Source organism: Actinia tenebrosa, unplaced genomic scaffold, assembly GCF_029948245.1.
Source record: "Actinia tenebrosa isolate PJP-AT-01 unplaced genomic scaffold, QUT_ActTen_1.0 PGA_scaffold0__85_contigs__length_37466705, whole genome shotgun sequence".
NCBI classification, from domain to species: Eukaryota; Metazoa; Cnidaria; class Anthozoa; order Actiniaria; family Actiniidae; genus Actinia; species Actinia tenebrosa.
The window spans coordinates 4281882-4304143 of NW_028292569.1; the positions used below are offsets into that span (position 1 = coordinate 4281882).

Genomic DNA, 22262 nt, shown 5'->3' on the forward strand with positions numbered 1-22262 from the left:
ATTTTTGCGGCGATCTTTGTGGCAATTTTCAGTCGGGAATATGAAATCTTTTGTCTCATCCTTCAAAAGAGACATTCGTCTATAGGAAAATCTTGGTATCCTGAAAAAAACTTTACAAGTAAATTCTTTACCATTATTTATTATGGACAAAAAATCGCATCCATAAAAAAAAAAAAAAAAAAAAAAAAAACGCATCAAAAATCGCCGCAAAGGAAAATCGCTAGTGTAAACGGTGCTTAAAACTCGTCATCAAAACTAATTTGGGTCGAAATCGTATAAAGTTTGTATTTTAGTGTTAAGGTAATGGAAACCTTGGTATTCATTGAAATTTCTTGGCTGACCTCAGCAATAGAAGATGACAAAATCCGTATATCCGCGGCCATGTAATATATATTCTCTATTTCTTCGTGCACCTGCTTTTGACAGCTACAGATTAGGTGAAGTGAATGCGTGCCAATAGAAAGATGAGAAGTCAAACAGAAAAAAAAAATGGAACGGGTTTAACTTTAAAATGATCTTGGTTTGTTTGTTTGGAGTGAGACGACGTGTGGTAAATGTCGGTAGTGTTTCCTCTAGGGAAGAAAAATATGAAGGTGGAAGAGGAAAGAAGCAAAGGAAGAAAGAAAGAAAGAAAGAAAGAAAGGAAGGAAGGAAGAAAGAAAGAAAGGAAGAAGTCAGAGAAATAACTAAGAATAGAGGAAACAAAAACAAAAACAAAAAACAACAAAAAAAAGAAACAAAACAAAACAAAAACAAAAACAAAAAAAACAACAAAACAAAACGAAACAAAACAAAACAAAACGAAAACAAAACAAAACAAAACGAAAACAAAACAAAACAAAACAAAACAAAACGAAACAAAACAAAACAAAACAAAAAAAACAAAAAAAAAAAAAAACAAACAAAAACAAAAAGGAAAGGAAGGAAGGAAAAAGGGAGCCACACAGGTTCGTCAAGTCAAAACAAAGGCGGGACAACCTCGTGTCCAGCCCAGAAATATTGAAAATCTTTTACAAATATGAGAAATAAAACAAATTTATTTAAAATCCGTGGTGTCCTGCACCAATAAATACCATTATTATTTGCAATAATTATATATCTGGGATGATAAATATTATTGATATTATTCAAAATTATTGTTTTCAACTTCAAAAGGCATCATTATTATCTTATTATACAATCTATTATAAAAAATATTGTTTTTCGTGCTCGCAAAGTGAACTTTAACATGACTTTCCCCTCTTCTCCACTTCACTCACGTGACAAGGCAGCCATATTGGTGTGCCAAACAATAGAAACTTTCTGCACAGTTTTTGCATAAAAATAGAGTTCAATTCCCGGAGGATAGAAATGTCTTATTTTGGCACACCAACATGGCCGCTGTCACGTCACGTGAAAACGCTCTATAGTTATCAAGCGGTGGAATCACGTCAAATGCATCTACGCATAATCCTTGCTGTTCTCGCTTGGTAAAATTAATATAACACATTAGCTATTCAATAAGGCAGGAATCAACATGTGCATTTATGTCCGCATTTTTCGTTCCTTCTTCGAAGACTTTCCTACAAATAGGACATGTCATACTACTTTTCTCAGTATCAGTGACGTCATTCTCCCTACCCCTCCCTAGAGCGGAGAAAATACTCGACTGTTTTTGTCGCTTTGATGTTGATCCCGTTACGTCAGAAGACATTGGTCTCTTTAACGATGTCTTCCCTCCCCGGCCCCTTTTTGACACACTTGTCTTACCTCCACTAGATTTAGCACCTACTTTCGAAGCGGTGCTTCCCGTTGCTTTGGGGGCACCAAAATAAGAGGATGTAAGAGCTCCATTAAATTTAGTCTCTTTGATGCAATCTTTCGTACTTTTGTCAACAACAACAAGTTCCCCACCATCCGTGTTCTCTGGATTACATTCCGGATTTTCCACGTCTTTAGTCTTGATTTCTGTTTGATCAGAACTTTCTACAGGGCGAAAAAAGGTCTTTATAGTGATTGGAGGGTTGATGGCTTTGGCAAGGGTTTTATTATTGATGGCGGCTACAGATTCTTCGGTTGCCAGTGCTGCCGACTTCAGCGAGTCCTTGATCGACGAACTCCCATTTTTATTCTCCTGAAATAAAGTTTTATTTTTAAAGGATCTTCTAAAAATGTTCACCAAAATGAGATTTTTAACTCAGCCTAGGCTCTTTTATTACGCGCAGTAAAAACTGACCGCAAATATATTGTAAAAATATAGATTGGGTATATCCATGAAGGAAATCTTACCAATAGTCTGTCGTTAATGTGCTGTTCCTTTAACAGTGACGTCACTTCCGGAATAAGTTGCTCTGGGTACCGCAAACCGACTAACCGCTGACCATCGTCAAGCTCGACGCGGACGACTCGTAGCGTTCTATTTTCTCGACTGTTTCAAGCAAATTTCATGTATCTGTTATAATTAAAACTCTGAAAAATTCTTATTACACTACTCTAAAATTAGGAAACAAGAGCTACGAATAGATTCAAATGACGTCATAAAAAAACGTTAAACTAGTTACCAATCTATCGAGTAGAGTCAGACCACAGGTATCCCAATGGATACTTTTCTACTTACGTTAGTCCTATTTTATCAGCATTTCGTGCTACAACCCATTCAAGTGTAGATAGTATAGGTACAATTCCCCCGCACAGCAGACTGACTTGTGAAATACGACACCCAACTGAAACAAAAACAAAGCTTTAGTTACAAAAATTATTTTACACGACTAATATCCCACATGGTTCTCTTATACCTTTCCTCTGCAGATAAATTCTGAGCATGCGCATTTCGCTGAAAGAACCTTGCTTTTACAAAACAGGCAACCAATGAGATTCAATGCGGTTCTACTTATCCCAGTCTCGTACCAAAAGCCTACGTTTGTACTGGCCTGCGGCGAAGAACGAGGGCTCTGGCATAATCCATTTTGAGACCAGGATTTCTTGGACTTCCGGTATAAGAGCGCTTACGTTAAAAGACATGCCAAAATAAAAGATATGTTCCCGAATTCTAATTTTTATTTCGATCTGAAGTAAACACAGAACTATGTTTGAAAGCATTATCGTTATTGATTATATTTCACTTCTGGAAAATTGCGCGCCAAAACAAAATGTATTATACTTTAAGCGGCTTGTTCTTCGCCGCAGGCCAGAAGGAACGCTGGCTCTGGGTACGAGATTCATGTACTTATCCCTTGAGTTTGAGCATGCGCATTTGACTTACTATGACAACCTCAGTCTCACCTCTACACAGAGCTCCAGATTTACAGTTCGGTCCGTGAAAACAGTAGTCTTTGGTCTTGTCGTATTGAGCTCTCCATCCCGACTCTACAGGGTAAGAAGATCAATATCAAAATCACAATCAAAGATTTTAATTTTCCTAGCCTTATTCGGGATATTCCAATCGGAATGGGCTTCCTTGGCTAAATTAGGAAGCGGAAGACTTGGTACCAAGCTATATATTTGTTCCTGTGTCGATCCACAGGATAACCACAATTTAACATTTTCGTTCTTCTACCACAGGTAACCCACATTTGTAACCTTGGCTTGGTTCAATCTCGTCCCCCGAGCCCTGCATTTCTTTTGGTCAGCACGTTACTCGTTTCCTGGAGCTGACCAGGAGGAACGTGGGCTCTGGGTGGGTGGGTATCAGATTGACCTTGGTTCTTTTAACTTACCAGCTTCTTCAGGAGAGATCTTTTGATATTTATGGAGCAAGTCTTTTTTCTCCTCTTCGAAAGGTGACTGCCCTGTATTTGGTCTGAAACAAAAAGGTTTACAAGGAAAATTAAAGTCTGCTAGCGTTACTATTATAGGTCAAGGGGATGGTGGGTATAAAAAAAGGAACAAACAAAAGAAAAGATCAATAACTTGTCAGTCCCCTCCCCAACCCCACCTTGCCCTGTAATAACGCAGCGCAACCGTGACGTCATAAAAACGAAGACAAAGGCGAAATTCGGACAAACAAACTTACAAGTTTACTTTCAGCAGATAATGTTTACAGCCGATCGCAGTTGATCTTAGTTTACATGGGTTATTATTGTAACTTTAAGTAAAAATAATAAAATCGGTTCGTATAATCCTCGTAGCGGTTAAACAGAATGCAATGTTTGTCCGAATCTTTAAGCTATTTTTAGAATCAGTACGCTGCGCTATTAAGTTCACATTACAGTCAAATTTTCTATTAGGCATTCCGAAGTTGAGAATAACACTGGGTCGAATTGACATTGAAGTGTATTTATGGATTGCTTTTGGGGACGAAATAGACGCCATCTTGGAAATATGTCGTCCAAAACAGCCCCACAATGCACTGCAATGCCAACTCGACCCAGTTTTTTCTCGACCTTCAGAATAATTACCTAAATTAGTATAATTTATAAATCTAAAATTCTAAGAATAAATCGTAAGCATTAAGAGAGGTGGAGACAGGTATTTTTACTCTTACCTTATAATATTAAATAAATGAGTAGAAGATTCTTTCTGTAATGCCAGTAAGTAGAACCGTTGGTGTTTCTGTTCTCTCTTGGAGCAGTAGAAGCCATTCAGTTCTGCCTTAGAACTGTGGTTGAATCGCGATAAGGCTGATTCCCAGTCTACTCCTCGGTCAACGTTCAGGATCACGTGACTGGATAAAGGAAAAGTAGTAAGTCGTCTAACGTGTATATCTATCCGTCATAGGAGACGCGGGTGGTGCGGCTAATTCCATTGTGTCAAAAGAGCGATTGTATTAGAGGACAAAGTACATGATTACTCAAACCAGTTTTTTTCTCAACCTAGGAATGGCTAATACGCTGGTTATTTACGTTTTCGGGTCACAGAGGCTAAAGCTGCCGATACATGCCGCAATCTTTTCTCGCGCTGGTAACGCTATTTCACATTTTTGTTGTACCGAAAAATTGCAACGTCTACCATATCAAAAAGGTTTGAAATGGCGTGATACGAGTGATGTTTTCATAATTGGACGAGCCTTTCGGCGAAAACATCACGAGTATCTATATATTCAGAATTGCACGAGAAAATTGTGCGATTTTTTGTTTATAATACATTCAACAAAATTGAGCAACTTAATTGGGCCTCTACAGAGTACAATTTAGGATAATCAATTGTACTCTTCTTGTCCAATTAGAATCGAGTAATTTTGTCGTGTATTATTGTTATGCACTGATTAGCCTCTCATACATGTGCTTCCGCGTGAACACGAGGTTAGTCAGTCCTGAACAACAGTCATTCAAATTGGTAGCCATATTTCGATCAATTGATCGCATAGACAGACGGACAAGCAGAGACAGACATTAAGGTATCTACTGATACGTACTGTGTAGGCATAATACATTTCTGTACTTCAGTGAAGACTGGGCGTGGCTTGTCAATCATCGTGATGGACGACCCTGTTATGTCTGTCACGCCCTCATTAAACCTGAATGATAAAGAGCATTATGTCAAATAATACTCTACCCTCCCATCCCTCCCACTGACTTGATAGCCCTCACTCCTTCCCATTTTTATTCTGGTAGGAATATCGAATAAATATTGCTGCCGTCGGTGTAATGAAGGTCCATTATATTCTACTGTTTTAGTAATCTTCCAGTCTTACTTACCTGCCTTCCCGTTTTGCTCCCTCGATAACCGCGTTCATACACTCCACAAAATACGAGAAAAACTAAAGTAAAAGAAAATAGATAAGATCGAATGAAATAAAGGGGGGGTGGGGAATAGGGTTACATTATACGCAACAATAAACCGATATCGAGTTCTCTGTTGCTCAGGGTAAGCCTCGACTTTGTGTAGAATATTCACGTGTTCCAGTGAAGGTCCGTGGAATTTCAAAGTGTTTGTATTGTTGAAGTTGTGCATTCTTTACTTTACCGTTGGTATTTGTGCAAGTGGTGGTTGTAGAATATATGAGTTTTCGTCATACCATATTTTGTCGCTCTACGCTCAATCCCAGAATTCTGTTCAAGAATCTAGCAACATCACCGCTGTCTTTCTCTTTGACTGTACTACTGCCTGGATCAGCTAGTCCCATCATCTGAATACATTCCTGAAGTAAATCACAACATGCTTTATTTTACGAAAATTGTCAATTTTCTCGCTTTCTGATTGGTCTAGCCAGTTGATCGGAAATAGTGACGTAGAAATGACGTCACTGTAAAACTGAGGTGTCTTCAAATTTTAAGACAATCTTATTCAGAACATTGAATTGTCTGGTGTAAATAACACAGTTAAATCATTCAATGTAAATACGAGGATGAATTATAAAATCCTACCAATTTACCTTTAGGGTCTCATGAAAGCTGTCTAGTTCGTAGGCCGTGGAGATCTGGGCACCAGCAATGACTTGTTGAAGGCTCACCCCAGGTTGTAAATTACTCTAGTGAAGATAATAGATCATTATTGTTAACCGTGATTGAATACTTATGATTAATTAATCACATACCACATATCAGTGAAAATGTTAACTAACAAAATTGTACAAATTAGTGGAAAGTTTCGTAGGTCTACAGTCTACTGGGGTCTACTGAACTTACTAATTTGTGCTAATTTTTGCAATTTGTTACGAAGTTTTTTTCCGGATAAATGGAATGCACTCTCATGCAAATTATAAAATAACCGTTCTAAATCTCGCGTTCTGAATGGTTGGAAGCGCGTGCTTCATGAGGGCACACAGCACGTGCGAGCACTTTCAGTTTCGTCATTCCTGTAACTTGTATTTTATAAGAGATAAAAAACTTGCTTGCTGTGTTGTGTGGAGTTATAAAACACTTGGGGATTGGCAGAACACTCGAGAAGTGTCTAGAAGCACTCCGCTACGCGTCGTGCTTGTCCTAACACTTCTCTCGTGTTCTGCCAACCCCCGCGTGCTTTATGCTGCACACAGCACGCGCGCGTGTTTTCTATTTCTTCACTTGAGATGCAAAATGAAAGAATACTTACAGAGCTAATACATTGATACATGCTTCTCAGAGCAGATCGACCATAATTTGTATCAAAGTTGAATTCATTAAGATCTGCACCTGTGGCCGCACGACGGTCACCCTTGGTTAACGCCCCTGGAAATAAATACGTTTTACAGAAACTCATAAGGAGGTTGAAACGTGTAACAGCCATACATTTCTTTTGTACGATACTCAAGGAATATTAACTTCTTTCTTGACAAATTTCTTTCTAGTTAATCACGTCCTCTTAAAATATTCCCAAAACTAAGAATTAAAGACAGATATTCCAAATTTTTGATTGAAAGATTCAGTAAATCATCTCATCATCTCATCTCATCACGATCAGGAAATGCAGTGCGAAGTTTCATAGTGAAGAGAAGCGGCCATCTTGAAACCAAACTCGTAATTCCAAATATGGTATCAAAACTCCTAATTTGCATATCTGGATATCTCGGAGCATACTTTTAGTGTTACTCGCTTCAACTTCCTTAGTTTTAAGTTTCTGGTTTTTAAGCCTTCTAAGACGGTTTTATTTGATTCTATGAAGAGAGCCATGTTGGAAGACGAAACAATTCCTTATTTGATATTCATTCACCACTTTCCATACATCGGTTCACACACAAAGCATTAAATAGAGGCCCTAAGGTAGTTTCAAAGAACTATTCAAATAAGAACCTTGCAGTCTCGACTGAATGATTTGTGTTTGACCAGTGAACCGATGTATGCAAAGTGCCGAATTCTTATTTCTTATCGTACCTAAAGATTGTAGTCGCCTAGCAACAGCAGCAGCAAATCGTCTCTCTCCTCCCAGGTTAGTTGTCACGAGTTTATAGATAGGTCCACTGAAAATACAATTGAAAGAAAATTTATCATTTCTGTAAGCTCATTGGCTGACGCCATCACGTGTCCTGAATCACCTTCTCTGATTGGACCGATGTGATCTTCCCAGCTGTTGGACCGCCTTGTCAGCGCTCCACGGTAGCTCCATGGTGAGGTGGACTCGACGTTTCTGATTGGCTACTCGTAGATCTGAGTGCAAGGAGATTCCCGTACTAGCCGCGTCTGAGATTATGGCAACGAGCTTCGATCCATACATGAAATGATTCCTCTAGAGAAATAAGAAAATAACTTCAAAACCATATTTATTTTAGAAAAAAGAATAAACCCTTGGTTGCTCAGGATTAGGGACTTCAAGATTTGCCTTGTGGATGAGTTGACTTTACTGACAATGTCCTGAATGAAATCTCCAATGAACAGAACCCCAAAGAGAAGTTATTTACACTTCCGGTTGACGTCGCCGTCGTAGATTTTGCTTCTTCAGACCGCGTGTCATTCTCTTGAGAATAAGATTCTTTGTTTGAGATGTATCCATATTCATACGACAAGGTATATCCTGGCTTAATGTGCGGGTAGCTAATGCATATCTTCGAAGAGTAACTATTAATAAAATAATTAAACCGCTCTATTTACACTGTTATGCTACTGTCTGACTCACAAGTCTCGTTAGAAGGTTCACTCCTAGCCTCGTTTTCAAGACAAAACTCACCTCTTGTATATTGAGACTTTCTACTTGAGTACTGTCCGACTCCCGAGCCTCGTAATGGGGTTCTCTATCACTGGCAGTCCTAACCACGCGACCACGCCTCCCGGTCATCTCTGCCACGTGACCTGGGCCTCCTAACTGATCGATGAGGTCATCTAAGGGACTGAAGTAAAATAGATTCATAAGCTCAGTTACATATACCTCACAACAGCACAAGTGTGGCCGCCTAATAGAGGTTTCACACCATCACGTGCCCATGCCCATAATACAGCTTGGGCTGCCTGTGGTTAGATGGCAGAACAATAAAATCCCTTTGCTCTTAGGAACTGATTTCTTTCTCATGAAAAACGGTTGTATTGTTCCTGGCATCTAACATGGCTGCCGTCACGTGATGGTGCAAAACCGTTATAGAGCGTTTTCACCTGACGTCACATCGGCCATGTTGGTGTAACAAAACAATACATTTTGTATCCTCGGGGAATTTCACTCTATTTGTTTTTGCAAACTATGTGCAGAAAGTTTCTATTGTTTGGTACACCAATGTGGCTGTCTTGTCACGTGAGTGAAAACGCTCTATTGGTCTTCTGATGTTCAAGCCAACCAACATGGCGGCCATGACGTCACATCATTACCGACACCAATTTACCTTATGGGGAGACCGATCTTCTTGATAAAACCAAGAAGAAGTGACTTAGCAGTGACAGACCACTTGTCCTCCACAACCGCACCATCCTGTCAATCAACAATACAATAAGTCACGTGACTAAACTCCCTTAAACAATGCAGTTGCGTTAGAATAAACACCCTAAACACCCGCTGTGGTGGACGCGTAAATATGAAAATGGCGTAAATGGAAAATCAAATATTTTGTAAGAAGTTGTGTTAAAAAAATCGTGAAAGGTAAGGGATTGATGCCAACATCATTACTTAGACATTCTATAGCCGACGATATACTAGGCGATTTTATACGCTTGTTGGAGCGAATTTTGATCGTCGCTTGAAAACTCGTCATGTGTGTATGCTACTGCGACGGCGAGTTTCCAGAGCGATCTTGATCGGAGCGACCAGCGATCTAAATAATCTGGCATGTCAGATAATGGCGATCAAATTCGCTGGCGATTGGCTACGATCAAAATTCGCTCCAACAAGCGTGCATGTCGTCGGCTTTTAGTGTGAACGTACCTTGGTCTCTATCTTAGTAGGAAAGAACTGTAAGATAAACCTGGTCATGATCTCCTCTGTGATGGAGATGAATCTGTTGATGGTTCCTCCGTTACGATTCAGCTCACTTTCTAAACTTGCCTGTTGGTCAGCACATACAAATATCAATGTACACTCCTTTTTCATACATATAATTAATGCATAGTTTTTGAGGGCCACAGGTTTGTTGGTATTTTTATACTATTACGTGCCACCCTCGTTAAATAAAGTATTTATTATTATTATGAAGTGTCTGGTTGCCAGAGGCTAGCGATAGCGAATATCGTATTGCAAACGATTCTTGGCGAATCTAGGGTCAAACAAGCTAGCGTGATCACATGGATAGCGTGCGATCGAGTTGACCCATTAGCAATAAATAGCGTTGATCGATATCGCGGTAATTACCGATCAAATAGCTCGGAGCTGCTGATGACCAAAGATAATGCTAGCGTAATCACCAGAATAGCGTGTGATTGTAATAGTGTGTGTTTAACGTATATAGGCGGCTAGCGGGTAGTCAACAAACAACGGTTATCGTAGACTATTCGCTGCTACACAGATCGAGTCTAACTTTGACTAAATTTCATTTAACCACATTTAGAAAGCGAGGCCAACAAACGTATACTAAAAGAAGGCGACGATTCTTGTGCACCCTTTGAACCCCCATTATTTAAATTCATTAACATTTTCAGTCTTCTCACGGTTTTTATACCAAAGGAAACCCACTTTGTCAGTTATTAGTTATTTGTACGGTACTAACCTCTCCAGTTGTTTGTAGACCAATCACAACACTCATGTTATTCTGAAGGGCTGTCTTGGCTTCTTGCACGATGGTTGGTACTTTCATGCTCATACTAAACAGTAGGAATAACTTCTGTTAAAATGAAATAGAACTCCCAGGATCACGTGACTCCATATTAACACCATGCACCATCAGCATCAACTTCACTACCACCATCAACACCATTATGACCTCCATCATTACCATCGTCATCATGACTTCCATTATCACCATCATCCTTATTATCACCATCATCACCATCACCACCATCATCACCATCATCATCACCATCACCACCATCATCACTACCATCATCACCACCATCACCACCATCATCATCATCACCACCATCGTCTTTGTCATCATCATCACCATCACCATCATCACCACCATTATCATCATCATCATCATCACCACTATCGTTATCATCATCATTACCACCACCACCACCATCACCATCAGCGTGTAGTCATCACCATCACCATCAACATGTACAGTGTATAATCATCATCGTGTAGTCATCACCATCATCATCATCGTGTAGTCATCACCATCATCATCATCGTTTTGTCATCACCATCATCATCATCGTGTAGTCATCACCATCATAATCATTGTGTAGTCATCACCTACCAAAGCTGTTTAAAGAACCTCTGATGACAGGACCAGAACTGTGACCACAATCTAGGGGTAGCTGACTTGGTCCTTGCGACTGCATACTCCAAGGATGTCTTTATTTCATTCCTGGACAAAAACAAATCATGATTACCAGTATTTCTGAAAGAACAGGCCTCTATTGATAGCTGGCATTATAAACTGGTTAGTTGAAAAAAACTGCGAGTTATGGCCACGGCACTACTGGACCCGAAGTTGTAGCTTACTCACTTATTGAGCTGCAGACACGTTCGTCGTTATAGCACTCTAGTATGATTCATTTGGATTATCATTCACTGATTCATTGTGTAGAATATTGTGGTCTATTGCAGAGGAAGGTCCATCTGTATCTGTATCTGTATCTGTATCTGTATCTGTATCTGTATCTGTATCTGTATCTGTATCTGTATCTGTATCTGTATCTGTATCTGTATCTGTCCATCCGTCTGTTTGTTTAAGGTTGTTTTCTGTTTTGTCAAGACTGGACGGCGTACAATCTATAACTTGTCATCGCTTGTCACCACTGCAAAGTATAGCAGTGGCGCAGCTCAAACGGGGTTGAACTGAAAGCATGTGAAGGCGCCTCTGGCAGCCGCTATACAGTCCATGTATGACCACGGAGCACAGCTCTAACCAGTTTGAATTAGTTATATAGTTATATATAACACAAAGGTTACGCTACTTACCAGACATGTACTGAGGTATCATAAACTTTTCTTTGGTCATCTGTTAATACTGCTTCAGCATTCATAAACTGATAACAAATATATATAAGATGACACGCATTTATGAGTATAGCTATATCATACTTAACAAACTGTTGTTCAAGTCAACAAACATGGCGGCTATAGACCCCTTGCATGTGACGTCAAAGCAGCTCAATTTGGAGGACAAAACAAAGGAATTTAAATCTCGTGAGAATTGGAAACCTTTTGTTATGTCCTCCAAGATGAGCTGCATTCCGATGTACTGCGAAGTAGTACCCAAGACCAAGACATGGTCGATATGTTTTTTTTTTAAATGAAAAGAAAAATCAAGGCCAAATTACTCTGTTGGCGTCACATGCAAATCAAGAATACAGGCTTTGCACCGTCACCTGATGGCAGCCATGACAGGTGACATGAACAATTGAATCTGGTCTAATCTGAATGAGAAAGAACTCAGTTTCCCAGGGAAAGAGACTATTGTTGTGCCTCCTGTCATGGCTGCCATCACGTGACAGCAGCCACATGGTACATGGCAGGAACAATAGAATCGTTTTACATGAGAAAGAATTCATTTCCCAAGAGCAAAGGGATGTTATTGTTCAGCCATCTGACCACAGGCAGCCCAAGCTATATTATGGCGGGGGCACTTGATGGTGCTAAGCCTCGATATACTTAAACAAAAAACAACAACAATATACTCATATTAAGAACCCACCTCTGCTTGTCTGAAGCTCAGGCCCCTTGAGACATACATTCCAGATGCCTTCATTTCCATAGCCAGCATCTCTGCTGCACCTGTGAGGAGAAAAATAATACAGATACACGACGTCATTTTCTGTCCCGTGTGAAGTGTTCATCAGCTAGTTTTCACTAGAATTTGTTATGACTATTTGAGGTGACTATTTGAGGTCTATAGTCTGCCTGACAAAAACTTACTACTCAGTACTAATATCAGGGGAAATAACGAAAAGCTTAGCTCACCTAGACCTCGTTTGGTAATGGAATCCAGGAAGGACTGGAATGATCGAAAGGCTGTCCCTACTCCCCACAGTCCAAGCCTCTCCATGAAAGCCTTAAGAGATAAAAACAAGGTTATGAAGATCACAGTGGTGGAAAGATAATATCTCCCAAAGATATGTTGAATAGTACACACATTTTGGCCACAAAATTCTGCACAATGTACAACTTAGAATCCTCTGAACTGGGAAAAAATTACGCTCAAGTGGGTCGAGTGTTATCGTTGGAAATCCAGGAGAAAAATTTGGTTGCTTGTTTCTGGTAGTGAGAAACAAGTGACAGAATTTTACCCCTAGGTTCCCGAGGATGGTTAGGCGTAGAAAGTGTAAAATTAAGGAAGATATTCATTGACAAAGTAAATAACATTTTTTTACCATATTTTTGACATCAGTAACTCCAGTGGCACTACAGTACACCACTCTTGCTCTAGGTAACAGTCTTAAAAGACAAATAATATAATGGCAGTTAGTTATGATGTCACATGCAAACCTATTGAGCAGGTGTATGTTACGTCATAGCCGTCATCTTGGTTGACGATAACAAAGCATTCCTTATTAGCTTCTCTTGTTAGATCAACCAACATGGCAGCTGTTTGATTGGTATCCTCCTATTCTTGGGGTGCATGTTACGTCATAGCCACCATGTTGGTTGACTATACAAAGCATTCCTCATGAAGCTTCTATCGTTAAATCAACAAAAATGACGGCTGTTTGATTGGTATCCTCCTATTCTTGGGGTACACGTCACGTCATAGCCGCCATGTTGGTTGACAATAATAAAGCATTCCTCATTAGTTCTCTTGTTAGATCAACCAAGATGGCGGCTGTTTCATTGTTTTTCATATCTCAAGGGATTTTGAGTCACATGGCTGCACGCTTTCTATAGATCCATTTAGTTGATCTGAGAAAAATCACAATCGAGAAAAAAAAAATTTATGGTACCACCATATTTTGATTCGGTATAAGTTATTTTTACAAACCGTTGAATAGTTGTCACAGCAAGAGCTACTTTGGTGCTGTTTTCTTCCTTCCCCTGAAAGATCCAGAGAGAACTGTGTCAAGCAAAGCAATTTTATAATTGAATCTGATCAAATATAACATTAATTCATATTTTTCCACTACTAGAGCGGCCAAAAAAGGCCAACCATAAATGTGACATTTTTCCTAGAGAGGCCAAAAGCAGCCAGCAGAAAAACATTTCTGCTTTGCAATTATCCATCCCCTAGGACATTTCTAATGTGTTTACCACTCCTAGGTGGACGGCTTAATGCCTAACAGGCCTTGTGATGCAATTGATAAGGCAGCTGGTAGATTGAATTAGAATTTAGAAGTTGATTTTTATGGAGGGAGGAAAACTGGAGAACCAGGAGGAAAAACTATTGAAGCACAGGAGAGAACCAACAAACAACTCTACTCACATACGATACCGAGACCAGCAGAGCTTGAACCCGGGTCGCATTGGTGAGAGGAGACGCATTAGCAGCGCACGCCACCCATTCTTCCCAATTTCCCATTCCTATGTGTTGAAACACGTGGGCTATTGTTTTTTTTGAATCATTAACAAATCAGATTCTATCAACTGCTTTGATGTGTGTTATAAGGCCTCAATATATACTGAGCATATATTTTTCATTTTGATATTGAGAAAAAAAAAACACCCTAATTATGTTCCAGGAGGAGCCTGTGTTGGACCCTTTTAGCCTCTAGTAGTGAAAGGGTTAATATCATAAAAAAGAAAAAAACAAAGGGAGAGAAAATGAGAGAAAATCAATGAAAGAAAGGAAGGAATGAGAAGAAGTGAGTTATAGAAGTGAGGGATGGAGGGAAGGAGGGAAGGAAGGAAAAAGGAGGAAAAGAAAAATGGAAAGCACTAAAGAAAGAAATAAATTAGAAGAAAGAAAAAGAAGAATAAAAAAGGAAAATAAAAAAAATTAATAAAAAAGAGAAATTGAAATACTGAAGATACAGTTTTTATTGACTTACTGGGATGAAATGCTTTGCTTTGTGACACTCGTCAAATATCAGGCATCCATCGAACGCTTCTCCTCCACACCAGTCCATTAACTGCTGAAGACGAGTCTGCCGACCAGTGCCTATTCATTTGAAAAATGAAGGTGCATATCACTACCTTTATCCCACACATATTCTATATATTATAATTATTTAAATCATTGACGGATGGAGGGAGGGAGTGGGGGGGGGGGGGGGGGGGAGGGAGAGAGGGAGGAAGGGAGAGAGGGAGGGAAGGATTTGTATGGGAACAAGATGAGTGGGATGGACTAATGCATAGATAAATAACCACAACACACCTTTTTGAACTGAGGAAACCAATGTAGCATAGGTGCTGAAAACAACCCCTTCCTTGCAATCTGCTGGCAGACCAAACACCCTGGCAAAAATTATCATGATTTTATGAGAATGAAACATGATGACATACACTAAATCAAAATATGGTGACCAATCTGAACAACTGTATTGTTCTAGACTGACTAGCCTTATGTTCGTGTGGAAACAAAAGTGTTTTCACATGTATAAAAGGGTAATCAGTCCTGCACAATAGTTATTCAAAATAGTCACCTTATTTTGATTTAGTGCACTAAGTTCTATTTTTCATATTTTATTACCTCTTTTCCACTCTAAATGTGTATATTCTTGTAAACTGTTTACAGTAGTAGTGTCAACACAGTGCAGGTAATTCATACAAAAATACCCAATCAAGGACTGAGGGTGTTTTATGGGTAATAGACTTGCCTCTCACTCTGCATGGGTTCTCTGGTTCGATTCCTGGACTCGACATTAAATGTGAGTAGAGTTTGTTAGGTCTCTCCCTTGATTCAAGAGTGTTTCTCTGGAATCTCTGGTTTCCATCCCTCCACAAAACCACAACACCTTAAATTCCAATTTGATTTGTGAGTTAGCTGTGCCCTGACTTAGATCAGCCCAGAGGTCGTTTCAGGGTTTGATCTGTGAGTTAGCCATGCCCTGACTTAGATCAGCCAAGAGTTTGTTTCAGGTTTTGATCTGTGATTTAATTAGCTATGCCCTGACTTAGATCAGCCCAGAGGTCGTTTCAGGGTTCTATCTGTGAGTTAGCCATGCCCTGACTTTCATCAGCCCAGAGGTTGTTTCATGGTTCAATCAGTGAGAGAGCTGTGCCTTGACTTAGATCAGCCCAGAAGTGTTCTCAGGGATCAATCTGTTAGTTAGCTGTGTTTCAGGGTATCAAAAAAATTTGAGGAAACTTTTTTAAGGTTAAGCGATGGTAGTGTGTTAGTAATAGTAATAAAATATTATAATGACTATTAATAACAGTGTAAGGCACATGTAATGCCTACTTTGTCTCCTTGTCCAGTTGTTGACAGCCTTCAATGACTTTGATAAAGCAACCAATGTCATTCAAATCTCTGAAAACCAATGACAATATTTTGCAAAAAAAGTTACTCCTATCTATAAGTAATATGATACAGTGTAACAGGGTTCATGTTGGATTCCCAAGGACTTTTCTAGGAGTATTCAAGAAGGTAAATTTGAATTTTTAAGGACATTTTCAACCAATAACAATATTTTGCAAACAAATGTCACTTCTGTCTATAAGTAATATGATACAGTGTTATATAACACCTGGTTCATGTTGGGTTCACAAGAAAAAAATCAAGCACTTTTCTAGGAGTATTAAAGAAAGTAAATTTGAATTTTCAAGGACATTTTCAAAGCATTTCCCTAAAGCTTTATTTGTTGCTGTGCTTAATGAAGGAGAACACTTTTTAAATCAAGCAACACATTTGGATTGTTTGTTTGTTTGTGGTTGCACATTTGGCATATCCCCCACAGATTTTCCTGGGTAACCACAGGTAGCCCAAATAACCACAATTTCTATAATAACGGTTTATTTTTGATCAATAGGACGTTTGCATGATGGCGTCATTTGACTCCCACTACCAAGATGCTTTGCGAAATTTCTTTCTTATTTAAATTTGTATTCCCTCATGAGAATAGTAAGACAATTGGTGCTAATTAGCTGAACAAAAGAAAGTGTGCAAGGGAGTCTGGTAGTAGAGGTCAATGACGCCATTATGCAAACGTCCTATTACTTTTTACCAACATTTCATATTATATATTTTATCATAAATTCAAGGGCTTTTATTCATCATTTTTTTCTTTTTTTATTATTTGTGAAATATAAGACTATTTTCTCACCTCTGAGCATCAACTTTAAGATCAGTTGAAATACTAAACCAAATGTGCTTGCATCTGCCTCGGGCATAGTTATCCAAGATTATCCCTGAGATCTGAAAAAATATCATCATGATGTCAGTCCAAATCTTTATTTAAATCTCTTTACAAGTTGTCATACATGTATCTTTTAAAATTTACTGTGGTTTTGGATATTCTGTGAACTCAGATTTTTCAACGGCTTGTTGTGAATTTTGTTGTTGTTGTTGTGAAATTGGTTTTTCACTGCTGCCAGTCAAGAACATGAAAGGTGCCGACTGATCATTTTCGACTGATGGCAGCGAAAAACCAAATTTCAGTGTGCAGCTCGTAACTACCGAGTATCTCATAATATTGAACCTACCTGGTTATTATTGCATAGGATATAATACCTGGTTGCTATAATCGGTATTATTCTATTACCTGTCTTCCTTTGCCGACACCAGCTCCATCTCCAATAAAGAATCCAGCTCTTTGTTCGTTTGGAAGAATTATTTGATGTCTCTGGCACTACGAAGATGAAAGTGTAATGTGTAGTTCCAGAAATTATCCATACCCACCCCACAGAGAAATTTGGAAATTTCCGAAGGGTTGGGGGTGAAACAAAGAACAAAAATTGCAGGTATGTATGGAAGAAAACTGGAATTTCCAGGGGTAAGACGGGGTCTTAAAAAAATTCCTCCATGATTTGGGTATGGATAATTTCTGGAACTACTGTACACAATAAGATTTGCTATAGAAATATTTATCATCATAATGCATCCTCATGATTCTAGCTAGCGCTAAAATCATTTTCATCATCATCAACATCATTTCCATCAATCATCAGCTTCATCATAACCAAATCCACCAACAATTTATCATTGAACACTACTTTATCATTAAAACCAGAGAATCCACACAAAGGTATGACTTACTGCATATAGAACTCCCTCTAGCTGGAGATCACTCAGTTTTCCTGTCGATACAACATCTGTTGGTAATGAATCAAAGAGAGGGTACTTGGCTTCTGGTGGTGGCTGAGCCTGTTTGGAATGACCAATGCAATTAATAAATAGATTGAAACAAACCAAGTAAATAGCATCTTCTTTATCATTGTCACCATAGGCATTATCATTATCACCATCATGTCATCAACATCATCATTATCATGATCAGCCATCATTATGATCATCACCAACATCTATCATCAACACCATCATCATTTCACCACCATCATCATCATGATTGCCATCATGATTACCATCATCATCACCATTATCATCATGTCATCATCATCGCATTCATCATCACCATCAACCATCATCATTGCCATCATCATATCAGTTTCTATTATGCATTTCCCTCACTATCTTGCCTATGATTGGCTACGACAGCCAATCCTCGATAGCAAATGAATAATAATGGTACGATAATAATTGTTTATTATATTTGATGGTGTGCAATAAAATACAAAGACAGTGTTGCCACATTGGCGGTATTGTAGAATAGGTGGTATATGTAATGTGTAAACAAATAATTGGCTAAATGAGTTCTAGATAACATACAGCTAAACATCCAGCTTCGACAATATCTCCAGGGTGCTTCTTGATGTCTGGTTTATGAAGTGACCGACACTGGTAACTAGAGAACACTTCCTTGCTGTAAACAACAAAGAAAGACCATTACATTCATCATTAGTAAAGGAAATCGCAAAATCTCGATTTGGAATTAAAAGACACGAGTAACGTTTTGAAAGTTCTTGTAATTGCACGAGCCTTTAGGCGAGTACAATTAAAGAACTTTCAAAACATTACTCGTGTCTACTGATTTCCAAATTGTACGAAAAGATCGTGCGATTTTTTGTTTATAGATGATGGCTAGTAAACACTAGCGTGGACTGCGTCAGTGTTTCTAATGAAACAATTATCGTAGAATGATAAGTTATACACCGTAGTGAAAATAGTAACTGACGTTTCAGACGTTAGTCCTTCGTCGGAGTCAATGGATTGACTCCGACGAAGTACTAACGTCCGAAACATCAGTTACTATTTTCACTACGGTGTATAACTTATCATTCTATGATTTTTGTTTATAGTTCACTCAACAAAATTTCAGTAAAAAATGTGAAGCGACGCCGTTCATCTTTGTCTATTTGGCGGCCGATTTTCAGTCCATCGCGCAACTGAAATGCATAAAAAAGATTAGTTCTTATTAGTTTTTATGGCTTTTTTTTTTGCCGCTGTTGACATGTATTGTTTTGGCCGTGTTTCCAGAGCGACTTAATTCGGTACTCCTATGGAGTACAATTAACGCTATAATTGTACTCCTCTCTACCAATCAGAGTCGAGTAATTTTGTTGAGTGTACTATAAATCATTAAATTTATAAAAAGGTTATTAGACTTCTATTTGTTTATTACAGCCAGATTCTTTTACAAGTGAAAGCGGCAATATTTTTTTTGAGAAAAGATACAGCTTCATGAGAAAAATTATTTGGCTGTAATACACAACTATAGCAGTGTAATAAATAAAAATAACTTATTAGACAATTATTGTACAACATGAAAAACATTGTCTCCCCGATTAGTAGGGCGCTTGTGCCTGAAGAAGAATTCGAAACATTAATAAATTTATTATTATTATTTCAAAACCAGTTCACAGACGGTGTATTATCGCTCTGTAATTACCCTATTTCACTATGACGTCACTGCTTGTTTATGTGGGGTATAGAATCACCAAAATCCAATAGAAAATTCAACAAAATTTGCTCCTAGCAAAGTTTTATCTAAAATGGCCTGGTTTTTAGATATAATATGTGTTAATATGTACTAAAAAAATTTCAGAGCTTTTGCTGGCTATTTTCTACTTCTCTTCGTGGATTGATATGGGTTTTAGAACAATTTTCAGTGAATTTGCGTTGATTTGACCCCATCCGCCAACCATGATCCTTTGCATTTAAACAATAGATTGTTGAAGATTGTTTTGATGTGACGTCAAAGTGACTTAGGGCAATTGCACTCTCGGAAAATGGTTGTAATACACAGGAAATTGAGTGTGTCATATAATAAAAGTAATAAATTCATTTTAAAACCATTGTCTTAGTTTGGGGAGGGGAGGTTGACATTAGTACTGATGTTTTGAAGAGAAAATCTGAGCCAAGCAAAATATAAAGCTTCTAAAGCTTAACATCAATTCATAAAAAAATTCTTTACTGCCTCAGCTACCTTCATACGTCCAGGGAATGGAGGGGGTGGGGAGGGTAAGGTTGACATCAATAAGACTTATCAATGTATCATAGATAAAATATAATTTAAAACATAACATAACTCATGACCTATTCCCTTACAGGCTAAGCTACTATGAAAAGAGCTTAAAACAGCCTGCATAGTCTAGCGAATGAATGTTGTTTTATTTCCTAGATACCTTCGTTGTTCATCGAGAACGCCATGCGCCATCTTGTTTAGTTCTTCCTGTTCTTCATTTGATCCAATAACTCGATTAATAACCATTTTAGCCGGTGTTTGGCCTAGATTAGCCGTAGGTACGAACATAATTGATAGTATGAAGCTATATCATTAAAATATTACGGTGTAAATTGAGAAAAATATAAAGTTTTGGTCAGAAATTTTTGAAGTTTTGTGGAGCGAAAGTCCCGCGCATAACTTTAGGCACCAGTCTCTTTCGGACGGAAATTCAAAACTCTAAGGGAGGGGAGGGAGGGATTTACCAAATAACCAAATAATAGGAATTTTGATTATTTTAAGCCAAACAGGCGTAAAAATTTCATGGTATCGCGATTCTCCTCCCCTATAAGTTTGATCGAGAAAGCCATTGTCGTCTCAGAATTACCGCACGCGATTGGCTCAAAGCGTTTGATTGACGGCGAAAATAGCACTTTTTTTGGTATCGACAATGCAATGGTTCTCTCAAAGAAAAATTATTCTTCTCTTTTACAACTTTTATGACAAAAATTATTTCTTGACGATGTGGTACGAGGATAAGGGATATTACAAGCTATATATCTTGCACTATATCTTACAGGTGAGTGAAAAATATCGTACAAAATTTGATTTCTTTCAAGTTACGCTTCGAAAAAAATTGCTTTATTAAAATACAATTGTTTGAATGACAAAAAAATCGTAGAATCAGCTATTCTTCTATTGACGATTTGTGTTTTAAATTAGAATTTAAATTAGGTTTTATCCCAGAACATTTTAAAAACAATTATTTTCAAATGAGCTTCTTCGGTTTTGTAAACTCAACGAAAATGTCAAATTTGCTTGAGCGAACACTTGGCGAGCAAATTTCCAATGCATTAGAAGCTAAAGAATGAAGTATAAAAAGGAAAAAAGAAAAAAAAAGTGTAAACAGTTTAAGCAATAAAACTATCTCACACTTCACTAATTTTATTATGATGAAAGTCGAATTTTGATGAAAACAAAGCTTTCGAAAGCGAAGAGCATTTTCCAGTATCCGTTGCTAGGGAAACAACACTTCCCTTGCTTTAATTTCCTTTTTCTTTTTCTTTTTTTTACTGAAAAATAGTAGAATAATCACGATACCGAAAATAATTGCGATTTTGAGACGTTTCCAACTTCAGTTTTTGCCAATCATTACCAATATTTTCTGTACCGTGCTCTCCTCTCCTGTGTCATGTCTCAGGCACACGGCGAGCAAAATTAAGAAAAAACTATATAAAGAATAAAAATAAATTAAAATGGGTGACTTTTCATCTTAAAACTAGCATCATTCAAAGAGTTTAAGAGCGAAAATTCTTTGAAGCCCACTCAAACCACACCCAAAAAATGAGACTATCAATAGGCCATTTTCTCTGAATGATTATAATGACACGAATATGATGTTATATAACACTTTCCAAAACACGTGCTCTGTTTTTTTCCGGACAAGGTCATCTTTTTTTCCTTTTTCTTCACACAGGCAGACTTAAACGGGTCTTTTAGAGTTTGGGATGAATTTGCTTAAATAAGTAAAGTAAAATCACAATAAATAAAGTGAAATAATGTTTTCAAGTTTATTTCGAGAAAAGTATGACCAGCTCAAATGAAACCACACCCAAAAAATATGGACAATCTAAAACACATTCGACTCTCTAACAGATTTAATAAGATCTAGATGGGAATGGCTGTTATATAATATATTCTATAACACTTGTGCCGTTTGACACGCAGGGCGCATTTAAATGGGGGAGGGGGGGT

The 22262-nt window shown here is 38.1% G+C and overlaps 1 protein-coding gene across 1 annotated transcript; it reads right to left on the bottom strand.

Annotated features, from left to right (window-relative positions):
• Positions 1-1019: 1019 nt before the first annotated feature.
• LOC116301471 (uncharacterized) lies at positions 1020-20696 on the bottom strand. Its single transcript, XM_089029335.1, has 31 exons — positions 20470-20696; positions 18614-18707; positions 17984-18091; positions 17490-17576; positions 17052-17143; positions 16190-16258; positions 15164-15243; positions 14838-14947; positions 13835-13887; positions 13230-13293; positions 12820-12910; positions 12554-12633; positions 11818-11885; positions 11111-11221; positions 10457-10550; positions 9679-9798; positions 9143-9228; positions 8500-8659; positions 7871-8061; positions 7710-7795; positions 6952-7067; positions 6293-6388; positions 5936-6058; positions 5616-5677; positions 5333-5434; positions 4463-4642; positions 3696-3778; positions 3262-3345; positions 2597-2702; positions 2269-2407; positions 1020-2113 (listed from the first exon to the last, which is right to left on the bottom strand). The coding sequence occupies exons 1-31, from the start codon at positions 20595-20597 to the stop codon at positions 1493-1495; spliced, it is 3684 nt and encodes a 1227-aa protein (XP_088885461.1). The 5' UTR covers positions 20598-20696; the 3' UTR covers positions 1020-1492.
• Between the last annotated feature and the right edge of the window lie 1566 nt (positions 20697-22262).